Below are 12,096 nucleotides of genomic sequence, written 5' to 3'. Positions count from 1 at the left end.
TGTTGATGATCTGTACCGTAGACTGCCTGTTTTCCACGTTCCACATAATCAGCTCCAGAAATTCACTTTAGCGCCCAGGTGTTCACTAATAAAGTGTCTTGCGCCTGCAAGCAGTACATCTCGCCAACTTTCCATAGCAAAACTTGGAAAATCACAGTAACTGCTGCTCGTAAGTTCAAGATTCTTCCTGACACAGCCAGAAACTGATTTCTTAAGCAAACAATGCTTGATTTTCTCCCTGAATCTCGGTTACATACTACTTGCAACTTTTCGCTGCTTCGTTTGGATTCGCCACTGACCATCAAGCTCACAAAGCGTCCAGAAGTCGCGGTGCAGGTGCTCCAGCCTCGAACAACAAACAGCCTCGAGATATTGAACAATCTGAGTCCTTAGCTACTTGTAGCTTTCACTCGCCAATATCAATTCTGTTGATCGATTTCAGCCAGTCGTAGCGACCAGTCGAACATGGCTTCGATCACCAACGCAAACGAGGGCGGCACCAAAGCCAGCCCCGACGCTGTTCCCAAGAAGTCCCACAACCTGAGCATCGTCTACATCGACCACGAGCTGGACAAGCCGACCCTTTATCCCACTAAAGATGAACCGAACAAGAACGGCAACCGCCCCAACTGGACCCTTGTCTACATCGACCACCATCTCGACGGCCCAGGACCGCCTAACACCAACCAAGAACTCGCGGCTCAGGGCACAGTGGCGCAAGGCCGAACATGTTTGTTTCGCCTGCCGCTGGAGCTGCGCATCATGATCTGGGAGCTGATTCTTCCTGGCAAGCGGGCGTTGCGAGCCAGGGCAGGGTTTAGACATGTTGTAAACAGTCACCGTGAGAGCAGCTCCAGAGATGTCAAGGGCTGCCAAGGCGAATGGTTCATCAGAGTCCATGACTGGAATTTTCGCTATGACAACGACTTTGAGTTAGAGATCCCAAAGATCCTACAAATCTGCAGGGAATCCCGTGGCGTTGCGCTGCAGCACGGTTCATTCGTCTTTCGTCATCGCGGCAACATTCACGACACTGGAATTTGGTGGAACTCCGATCTAGATGTCCTCGGCTTCGACAAGTCTTGGGATCTGGATCTACATAGATGGGCCCTCGGCCACCTGGATGGCCTTGAGCACGTAAAGCATGTGGCAATTGACGAAAACCAAGCCCGGTCATTCTGGTACGATGCAGGTTATGGGGATAGTCCTTGGACCACCTCCTGCGAGCTTCGTGAGCCACTCGCCGTGAAGTTTAGATTCCTGGAGACTCCCGGCAGACGCCATTATATTTTGGAGTTCTTTCCCCATTTCCAGCAATTAACCATCATCTTCATGAACCTCTGGAGGAAGAAGTTTGTTCAGTGGATGAGAAAGCGAGAAGGTTTCAGTCGTACTTTTGTACCAGAGGAGGATACGTACAGTACTACATTTCGTCTGGGGAGCGACATTAAAACAGCCGTGAATGAATTGACGACATACCGGAAACTGTGCATGCAAACGGGAATGAAGATAATTCCAGGGTTCCGCGCTTATGGCGACCTCGCTGACGGACCGATCTACTCAGTCAAGAGCGACGACATTAAGGTGGATGACCTAGGTCACTGGATCGGAGCAGGATTCGAAGATTGCCAAATCGATGGTTTGGCGCCATTTTAGGCCGGAAAGAGGGACCGTACCGCAGGCTCATGCTCCAAATGGAGACTGGTGTATGAGCTCGAGATAGGAAGGAATGAATTGAGGAGTGGGCCAGGCGCGGTGGTGCTGTCCAGGCAAGACGTGGGTTTGCATATCGACAAGCTTGATTAGAAAACACTGAGGGCTGGCGACGAAGTTACGACATACACTCGCGATGGGAAGCAGCACGTTCACATCGATTATGAAAAGACCGTCCATCCAGATAAGGGCGGTATTGTTCGACCTGACCACGACATCAGTGATCGAAATAAGACAGCAGTCATAATTCAATCTGAGCACTGCGTTGCCTTTATAACCAGCCACGAAACCGAGGTCTCTGAAATCGCTTTATATCGCCCCATTGTTGACAGACAAATAAACTTGGGCCACTTGACCAAGAGGATTGCTCGATAGGTGTAACACTTATCCTTTTAAATCCCACCTAATGACTTCCACTGATTCACACCTCTTTCTTCGCTCTCTTTTTTTATCAACGCTAATAGTAACACACAAGTCCTGTCAAGTGTCCCAATTCTCATTATGTGCGAGAGCAATCTATGCCCAGCGCGCCTCGAGTTCCGATCATACTCTCGCGGTGGCGGAACCCAGACTCTCTTAATCCAGAAGACCGAGCCCAATCGTCAGTCAACATATCTCTCCATCAGGTTATCTTTTTTCTCTCGCTGTCTTCCTTCTTCATTCCAAGCGCCTAGGTTTCACTCCGTCCAGTTTACAACATGTCCTTTTTTCATTCTTGTCGGACCAAGATTTTAAAGATAGGAAGGATATAGCTATCCTTCCAGGATATTCTGGGACTCATCCAGAAGTCTTCTCGCCGGACGACATTTTTTCCAGACAGTCTGACCATGATCAAGTGATAAACCCGTGTAGGATTATCCAACACCAGGCCTGAGCCCATCTCATGTAATATATTGATCACAGCGCTGCTGACCGATCCGTTCCATATGAGAGTACCGCTATGTACCTACAGATATGCCGCCGTCAGGGCTAGGGATTTCTTCTTCCTCATCTTCATCTGCGTACTCGGCTTCGTCTCCGTCTCCGTCTCCGTTTGCGATATTGAATGGCGGAGGCGTGATAGACTGCTCAAACGATGAGAACGTTTGCCGGTGCGAAATCGCGGGCACATATCGATCGACAACAAGGTCATCAAAGTGCATGCTCCAGGGAATCCTGCAAAAGGCCTTGCCGCCGCGGTTCTTACAGTCCAGCTTTTGGCAGAGATGGCCCGCGGTGCAAGCCGCGTTGCGACACTTATCACGGCGGGGACAGGGTAGGGACCTGGCAAGCCACTCGAGGGTAGGGACGAGGTCCTCGTCGAGCGGGTTGTGGTCGTACTCGCAGTGCGGATTAGTGCAAGACCCAGTTAGATGTTTGGTGTTGCAGAGCCGTCGTACGGAGGACCTTAGCTTAAGGCGGGCCTCTGATTCAGGCGTTGGGGCGGGAATGTAAGCGTCTAGTCGCTGCTGGGATCTATTGACGGCAACATGACCGTCTGGTATCTCATCCCTCTTCGGCAGCTGGGCAAAGACGTCGGATTGCTTTAGGTAGCTTCGGTTGGAAGCGACGTGTGTCGTAGAAGGCAAGGGATAGTCGAAGGTATCACACGCTTCATTTCCATTCCGCCAAGAAGATCGACTCAGCTTGGAGGGCCGTAGAGGAAGAGTCGAGGATGTGGGGCCAACATGGAGGTTCTTGCAATTCTCGCCATACTTGCATCTGCCGACTGAGTAGAAGGCACATATCTCTCTCGACTCTGTGGGTTGACTCCTTGCTGGAGACGAAGACGTGTTAGGTTTTCCTACCGACTGGAGTGGCTTGGAGTACAAGGCATCTAAGGCGGAACCCGTAGGCCGGAAGACACCGGGCAGCTCTTCGATGTCCATACCAAGCTTTGTGAACTCGTCGTGGAAATGAAGGCCAGAGGTTCTGATAAGGGTAAAGCGGTCTCTTTGACCTCGATAGGCGGTAAGCTGCGAGAGGTATCCGGCATCGTGGCAGGCGGCAAAATAAATGTGTTTGCACTGCGCGTTTTCGGCATAGAGCCTGAGCATCTCACGAAGCTTGAAATCGGCATTTTCTTTGAATTCTCCGGCGTCGACGAAGTCAGTCAGGCCGTAGGATCTGTTGAAATTTGCAATAAAGGGGGCAAGCGAGCGTTTTTCGGCACCCAAGAGACCACACTTGGCGAGGGCCTTGGACAAGCCGGCGACGTTGGCATAGACGCGAATCATGGTCTCGCAGTTTTCCAGTCCCTTCTTTGCCTGGCTAGCCTTGATGGTCTGATTGAGCAGCTGAGCAGCTTGAGTGCCGCCGTCTTGGCCGGCCGCAATCACTACACACAAAGATTAGCGAACTCGGGAGCCGTGGATGCCGCAGGGTGAGTGGATAGATCGCACTCACATTCATCATTGAAAACATAACCGTCGGCGTCGACAAGGACCAGGACGAAAGGGTTGCGTTCCTGGCCACGAGCCTGCCGCTTCCAGCGTTCTCGAGCCTCTCGCTCCTCCTCATAGTCGCTCTTGAGGCGTTTGTAGTCGCTCAGAAGGGTCTCATAGTGGGCCAGGATGTCGTTTAAGGCGTCGTTCCTTCGATAATCGGCCAGCCGATTGGCTGCGTCGTCAATTTCCTTGTCATCCAGCATGGCGGCTGACCAGTCCTTTTCCTGTGGCTGGGCTGGCGGTGGTGGACGTGGTAGACTCCAGGTAGAGGAGTAGGGAAGGCGATGGCGATGGCCAAGGCAAAGTCGGCCGTCGAATCCTAATCCAGGGACCTATTCAGCCTTTTTGTGGGACGTGGGCCTTGGTCGACCTTTTCTTCTTGACCTTCAACCTTCCACCCTTGGACCTTGACCTCTGTTCTCTCCGCCGCTTTCAAGGTACCTGCAGCGTTTCCTTTGCTGCCTCTTCGATCCTAGAGGTGGTAAAATGGGTTGGGTTGGGGCGACATGAGGGTGAAGACCGAATTTTGATACAGTGGGCGGGGCGACAGAAGGCATGGGCGTGTGCAACCTGGGACGTCAACCTGACTGAACCTGAACCTGAACCTGATGCCCAAGCACTGAGTGAAGCTGTTTTTGTTTGCCAGCCCACAGGCAGCCCAGGCCCAGTAAATGCCCAGCCAAAGCCCAGACCAGCAGGGAGCAGAGCATACGTAAGGCACTGCAGCTTGATCCCTGCCTGGTGAGCGATCAAAGGAAAGCAGGAGCAACAGCCTACTGCAGCATGCATCATCATCCCGTTTCAGAGCCCACCGTTTCCTTCTTGTCTGGGGGCCTGTCACTGGACACGGCATCTTCCCCATCTGTCATGTCGGCCGAGAGGTGGCAGAAACAACACAGCATCTAAGACTAGACCGTGTGCGCTGGCTGCTAACAGAGCTAGCTGGGCATTGTACGGGACCGTGTTAGTGGAGCACGGCACGGGATTCCTCTCATGGTTCAGGCTCATCGAACCTTGGAGAAATTCAGATTGAAATATGTGAAACTCAGAACAGATGCAAGTCACAACACATGAGCCGAAACTCGGGCATGAGGCAGCTTCATCGCCTGCAGAATGATGGCCCTGTGGCCATCCACAATTCTGTTGCTCTGTTGATCCATCAGCCCATCATCAGCCCAAGGTTCGAAGAAGTCATGGAAGGGGAAACCATCCGAGATCAAGCCATCAAGCCATGAATCCATCAGCATCAATCGGTCCACAACAATTGCTTCTTTGCAGCCCTGCGAGTGGATTTGAACCACACTGTCTGGCACAGAAACCAGTCATCAACAACTCTATGACCATGCTGGCGCTGTCCAACGGTGGAAATGCGTCACTGGTGAGGTGAGCAGTCCATAGTACTAACTGTGTGTACTTACGGAGAGGGAACACAGAAGTCCAGCAATGACGCAACAGCATAGTCTTCAGACTACACACATCCAGTCATTTGGATTGTGCTTGCTGCATAACGCAATGTCCACTAATCAACGGCTCCTTTGTCATGCCCGTCCAGCTGGCAGCACCGGTCGGTTGGTCGGTCGTGGCGCAGACCCCAACTGAAACGCTCCACCCGCTCCCCCAACCCGACGTCACGTCACGTCGACACCTCCTTTTCCTCCACGCAGTCGCCTCTCTTCGCTGTTTGTTCATCTCATCCTTCAACAACAACATCCACCTCAACACCACCACGCTCAGACTCAGACTCAGACCCAACCTTCAATCGACATAATCATAAAAGCAAAACAGCACAAAGACCCGCCTGCAGACTAACCCACGATGCCCTCCCGCTACACAGAGCTCGACACCGACGAGGAACGCCTGCCCGAAGGCATGGTCCGTGTCGGCTATGACGCTGACACCCAAGTCTACACCTTCCGCGATGCAGACGGCAGTCTTTGGGAGGGCCCACCAGGCTCGCGTTACGGTCATATGACCAAGGTCGCCGACGCCCCCAAGCCCCCTTCAAACCTCGAAAACATCGACGTCGAGGCTGGCGACGCCGACGCCCCGCCGCCCTACGACGAGACCGAGGCGGCACAGCCCTTTCTCGATCACGAGACCGCACGCAACAACCTGGATCAGAGGTGGACCGAGGACGCCATGAAGAAGCACTGGCGCGCGGAGCTGATGCCTCTGTTGAACTTCTTCTTCATCCTGGCACTGTTCCTGATGGGCGTCTTCTGGTTCCTCGGCTGGATGGCCAAGTCAGAGCACATGTCACACTGCGGGCCTGGCAGCCACGGACACCAGATTCAGCGCGGCGAGACATGCTGGAGCATTGCCAACATGCATGGAATTGACGTCGCCAAGCTGAGGGAGGCCAACGAGGGGATAAATTGTGACTTGCTGAGAGCTGGCAGTGCGATTTGTGTGCCTGCTATGCCCAAGGCTTAGGACAAGATCTTGCGGTCAAATACATCCGGAGGGCGTTCGAGAACGCTGCTTTTCTTTAAACAGTCAGTCATTGGCGATGATTTTGAATGCTGTTGTGCTCCAGGCAAATGGGGGGTGGCTCATCTTTTGCAATCATAAATACCTACCACATGGACACCGGCTTTGGCGTTGGGGAAGCATTTGCAGTATTGTTCTGGTGGATCAATTCCATAGGCGGCGTCTGAATCTTGGGATCATTCGCTGCAAAATTTCAAGGTCATCGACATTCTCAGAGATTTGTCAGTACTCTTTCGTGGGCTTGTCCAGTCGGGATACATTGGGGTAATGCACACGCCGCCACGCAGCCTGCGAGTATCTCACAACAAGCGAAGCAATTGATATTCGAAAGAAACGCCCCACATCTGCTCCCGTAAGCCAGCCCCTCGGAAGTCTCCGGCTTGCAGACCGCCATGCTGAAGCTCGTGGGCCTGGCTAGACGAGCTCTGCTCGCAAGCCACCGAGACATGGCTTGTCTACCCTTCGAACGCTCCCGCTGCCGAAAGACCTTTGCTGGCCCTGATATCTCCGGGTCAAGACCCAAGTGTCAGCCTCAAGGGTCCAGTGTCACCTCGGAATGTGGGGTCGACCTTGGTCAGCATTGTTTACTGCCTGTATAGATGGACATGGCTGCTTCTCGCCCACAGCCCAAGAGCCTCAGGGGCGTCTCTTCCTCGCCGGTGGACTCCGGTCGGTCCAGACTATGGGATCGCCCTTCTCGCCAAGATCTGTATGCGAGAATGTATCCAGCTCATTCAGATGGGAATGCTATCTTTTGCGCAAGCCGTATTTGAGTTCTCTGTCCTGCATGCTGATCCACTAGGTCCTTCACCGTGGGTGAGGCTGAGGTCGATGATTAGTTTGAGTCGGTGCTGTGGCTGCAGACTATGGTTGGGGCAAAAGCAAGTCTGGAGGTGCCCCAGAGAGCCTGGCAGCGATGATCCTTGTCTGTCCCCGTGCCTTGGGTGTTCGTCGTCTGGCTCACCGCCGACGACCCACGGCTCGGCTGCGTCTGTCAATCTGAGACGGCGGGAGCCCTACTGTGGGACTCTGTCACGAGAAAGACCGCGTGGATGGTTCACGAAGATGATCGAACCGATAGACGCCTGCTTTTCCTGGGATTGGCTTGGCGCAATGCGTGCCCCAACTTTCACCGGTGATTCCTTTCGGGGAGCTTCCTGCAAGATAATGCATCACGCATCATGGTATGATTTTCTCAGGCTCTCTGTGGCCCGCAACTCGCCTACGGAGGCAAATCCTTTTGGTACCTGCGCTAATGTAGTCCGGGGTTACTGGCAGTAGACTAATGCCGAGCGTTGGGGGGCGCGTTGGGTTAAGTGAGGTCTGGGTAGACTACTAGGTGGTGTGAATGAGAGAGAAACCAATCATCTTACACGGTTGTCGAGGCTGTGGGGCCACCTTCAACTTCACAGCGCGACCGAACTCCAACTTCAAGCCCAGCTGCAGCCTGCAGTCGGATTCGCAGGATCTTGGTAGAGCGATAGGAGACTCGGAATAATTGCTGGACAAATCCCGACGCTTCGATCAGTTCCGGATCCTCGTATACCCAAGGTCGTGTTGGGGGGGACCTTGCGCTGAGACATTCCCCTTACGAACCAGACAATAGCCATCTACCTGCAGAGATTGGACCCGTCAGAGACAAGCTTTCGGTCTGAATGTGTCTCACAGCATTCCGAATACGATACACCGTACTTATGCAAGAGCCCCAAATCGGGAGCGTGGTTGGTAGCTGGAGTGCGCAAAATCAAAGGAAAAGCAACAACGGCATATGCACCCGCGCTGGAGCTAAAATGGGACACGCACGCGGACAGTCTTCCCCGGAATCTTTGATCGCATTTTGTGCGAGATGAGCTGCCGCTGCGCTGCTGTTGTGCGCACTCGGTCTAGACCCCTGGAATGTCACACGCCATTTGATGCCATTGAGAGGTTATCGATAGTTGGCGTATCACAATGTGGCTGATCCCCACGGCATGCTCGCACTCTACCTCGGTCCGCTCTACTAGACTTCTTGAACGGGACTTCCCGGAACCTCACCGTGTGGTCTTGCAGCCTCAAGAGCGCAGATTGATTGCTGTGGGGATCTGCGCTCGAATGACGCAGGACTTCATGTCTACCACTGAAGACAAACTGGCACGTGTGGCAGCCTCGAATATATTCAACACCGTATCCCGTCGAATCACGTCACCATACCGGCGTAGGGGCTCTGAGTGGCATTTCGATATTGTCAGACAGTCTTTGCTGAAATAGGCCTGATTTCCCAATACCCAGGGCCGGTGTGTGCTCGATTTGGGATGCAGTGTGATCTGGAGATTGCGCGTGTAACCGCATCTCAGGGGCCACTGCACGGTGACGTCCTCCATGGACCCATCTCGGCCGAACAATGTGTTTGTGCGACTCAAGGCCCCCGAGATCTAGGCCCAAGCCCTTGCTATCTGCCTCAGCTTCTATCCGGGAGTTGTGGTTATGGCATCTGGTCTTCATCCCGGACGAGCTTGGGGGACACCTTCTGGTAAAAGTTTGATAGGCACACAACTCATCTGTCAGATGGGTGACCCCTGTTTTACACCTGTCAATTATGCATTGACCGTTGCTTCTCCGTTCCAATATGCAGGATACTGCGTCCAGCGAGATTGGGATCGAATCGGACCCATGGCATCGGTATCCGGGACTGCAGGACGGGACGCGACTCCAGCCGTGCGCGTTAACTATCAACCACAGGCGTTAGTATCCACGCAAGGGCTTTTTTAGAGACCTCGAAGGTCCCGCGCGGCTTCGAGAAGCTTACGCGGCGCGCGCAGGTGTGTTCTCGAAGGCTCGCAAGGCGGCAGGCGTTGCGTGGCTTTGGCCGGCCGTCACACGGCTGCAAGTGTCGTGTTCACGGGCAATCTCGATGTCGCACGGCGCAGCTCGCACTAAGCGGTTGACAGGATGACCTGTCACATCGACCTTCGGGGTGAAAGCAAAAGGGCAGTTTCGCTTTGACTGGCATGCATAGCGCATATGGCGAGACAGCATAAGGAAAGGTCAGTCACCTGGACCAGATTTTTTTTTTTGCCGCCGTCAAAGTCCGCTGGGCAATGATTTGCATATGAATAGATATGGTTGCAAGTGCCCAGAGAAATCGTCGAGTGCCTGGCGCCGAAGTCCGCTCAACACCCTGCGGGTCAGGAGATGTGCCTCTTTTTGCTTTTTCTGCCTCTTAGTGACGACATCGTTCGGGCTTCCTACTTCTTCCGACCGTTTTCGGGACAGTCATCTGGAAACCGTGTGATCCCCTCGAGGCGGCAAATCTTCCTGATATCGAGGATTTGAAATCCGCATGGAGCTCAAGACGACGCCTGCTTTTGGGATGTAATCCACTCAGGTGATTCTAGGTGCGTCGCGATATGTGAAAGGAACGCCTGGCGGCTAGATGGCACAAGCCACATCGCGTGTTCAGCCCTCCTCTTCTTTCAGGTCCCGGCAGTACAGAAAAGTCGCGTACTACCCAGGCACTCTAACTATAAGCGACTCGCTATTCGCCGCAGATCCCTCTCCGGCGGACATCAACAAGAAGGACCTCGTGTTCAGATTGAGAGTGGGCCTCCACGGCTTACATTGTGCCTGAGTCTAGCAGTTCGAGGGAATCTCGAATGGTTATCTTTTGGTACCTTTGAAGCTCCAAATATCTCGTGGTGTCTCACATCCTGTGGCTCCCAGATGTCTCATCTTGAAGTTCCGGCACCAGAATCCCACGCGTTTGTCCTCCTCCCACCGTTCCGCAACTGACAACAAACCACGAGAAAGCCACGTGTAGGAGGTCCAAATGGCCTTTTGGTTGGACAGTGGCGGCCAATTATTCCAGCCCGGCTCTCCAATGTTGCGAGTAGATGCGAAAGTTTGGTACCGATGGGTTGGATGGTGGCGGGAAGGCGTGCGGTGTGCACTACACAAGCACATGGCTGCCACGAAATAGGGCCCGCGGGATGAGGGGGCGCTTTTCTCTCTACCGGCAAAACGGAATTTGATTATGCTTTGGCGGCCCTATACAAATGATCTTCGACATGGTCTCTCTCTGAGATTTTGTATAAATAACCCATCGAGTCTCTCCATCCGAGCCATGTGCATGGGATCTCTGTCCAGCAGGGAGTCAACAACGTCCAAGAACAAGCAAGTCCATCGCGGCATCACTGGCCTTAAAGAGGAGCTAAGTCCGTGAACACACGATAGCCAGAGGCTCGGAGAGACCAGCTGACATTTGGCCCAGGATATCATCGTCGGAAAACTTCGCACAGCCAGGTCAAGCCCAGGCAAACGCCCTCTCCTGATCCATAAGCCAGATCATCCCACCCTCACCGAGAGAGCAGACTAGTCACAAGACTGAAGGATATATCAACCTAGCCTCTCCTCCCACACCAGACCTCCTTCTTTTGCAGCCGTTGCTCAATCTGACAGCTGCACTGGCCCACCATCCTGCAAGCTCCCCTGTCTCGGGTAAGTACGTCTTCATTACCTTGTCTAAAGAACAGACGTTGACTTGACGCAGGTTCTCGGAAGCAGCCGCTCACACGGTCCTGCCATCTGTCTAGCATCACTTTGGCCAGCTTGCGCTTTTTACTCGCCGAACCCTCGAGAGTGAACACGCCAGAATACTCCAGCCACACACCCCTCGACACGCCACGCAAAAAGCACCCAGGTCGAGACCTTCAGGGGCTTCAAGGGTTTCCGATTGAGACCTCACCGACGCCACAGAAGCGGGCACGCGCTCACCAGGACACCACCCCTTGGAATACTTCAATCCCGTCGTCGCACACAGCTTTGTCCGGGGGGCACGACGACCATGTGTATCTACTATTACCTTCATCACCATCACAGTGCCCCGTGCACCAGGGACATCGAGTTTGTCATACATTATGTCTTCTGTCCGGCAGCCACTCTCGACGAAACATACCAGACCTGGTCCGCCTGCCCGGACACGTCCTACTTTGACGAGCAGAGTGGGAGCCTCGGCATCGACTTCAACAACCCGTGTGCCAGTGGCGGGTGCCTGGCCAGTCCAAAGTGCAGCCGGGGCGCGTGCCGGCTGGAGGAGCTGAACGGGCTCTGGATCTGCTGCCGGTGCGGCTTGGGCGGGAACACCTACCCTGTCTGCTACCATCCGATGAAGAAGAGCCCAGATTCGCTCTGCTACCACAAGTGCTGCCTGAGGTGTGAGCCGGATATGGCCGTGGAGGCTGGCGCGGGAGGGAATGGGCCCGGCCGGTGACGTGCCGAATCTCTTCTTTCTTTTCTTTTTTTCTTTCCTTTTGGCTTCCAGCTTCTCAAGCGATACTTGGACTATTTCGGGACAGCTGTACGATTAGGGCTTGAGAAGCGAGTCGGGCCGGGTCAGAAGCGTACACGAGGCAATCAGTGGTGGAGCCTTTTCCTGGTTTGTCTCCTTGGACTCTTGTTTTTGTTGCGGAAAAAACAGCCCATATATGCGGGC

General features: G+C 53.8%; 3 protein-coding genes across 3 annotated transcripts; 2 read left to right on the top strand and 1 right to left on the bottom strand.

Moving 5' to 3' along the window:
• Positions 1-465: 465 nt before the first annotated feature.
• On the top strand, positions 466-1,656 carry J7T55_005005 (uncharacterized protein; the record flags this gene model as incomplete). The annotated part of the gene is made up of 1 exon (XM_053144361.1): positions 466-1,656. One exon carries the CDS (start codon positions 466-468, stop codon positions 1,654-1,656), a length of 1,191 nt encoding a protein of 396 aa, XP_052992729.1.
• A 995-nt stretch (positions 1,657-2,651) lies between these two features.
• Positions 2,652-4,342, bottom strand: J7T55_005004 (uncharacterized protein; the record flags this gene model as incomplete). Its single annotated transcript, XM_053144360.1, has 2 exons — positions 2,652-4,030; positions 4,099-4,342. 2 exons carry the CDS (start codon positions 4,340-4,342, stop codon positions 2,652-2,654), a joined length of 1,623 nt encoding a protein of 540 aa, XP_052992728.1.
• Positions 4,343-11,448: 7,106 nt separating this feature from the next.
• On the top strand, positions 11,449-11,874 carry J7T55_005002 (uncharacterized protein; the record flags this gene model as incomplete). Its single annotated transcript, XM_053144358.1, has 1 exon — positions 11,449-11,874. The coding sequence occupies one exon, from the start codon at positions 11,449-11,451 to the stop codon at positions 11,872-11,874; it is 426 nt and encodes a 141-aa protein (XP_052992727.1).
• Positions 11,875-12,096: the final 222 nt, after the last annotated feature.

This window comes from Diaporthe amygdali, assembly GCF_026229845.1.
Source record: "Diaporthe amygdali strain CAA958 chromosome Unknown NODE_17_length_903054_cov_64_435670, whole genome shotgun sequence".
Lineage (NCBI taxonomy): Eukaryota > Fungi > Ascomycota > Sordariomycetes > Diaporthales > Diaporthaceae > Diaporthe > Diaporthe amygdali.
This window is presented reverse-complemented; position numbering and strand designations above follow the sequence as displayed.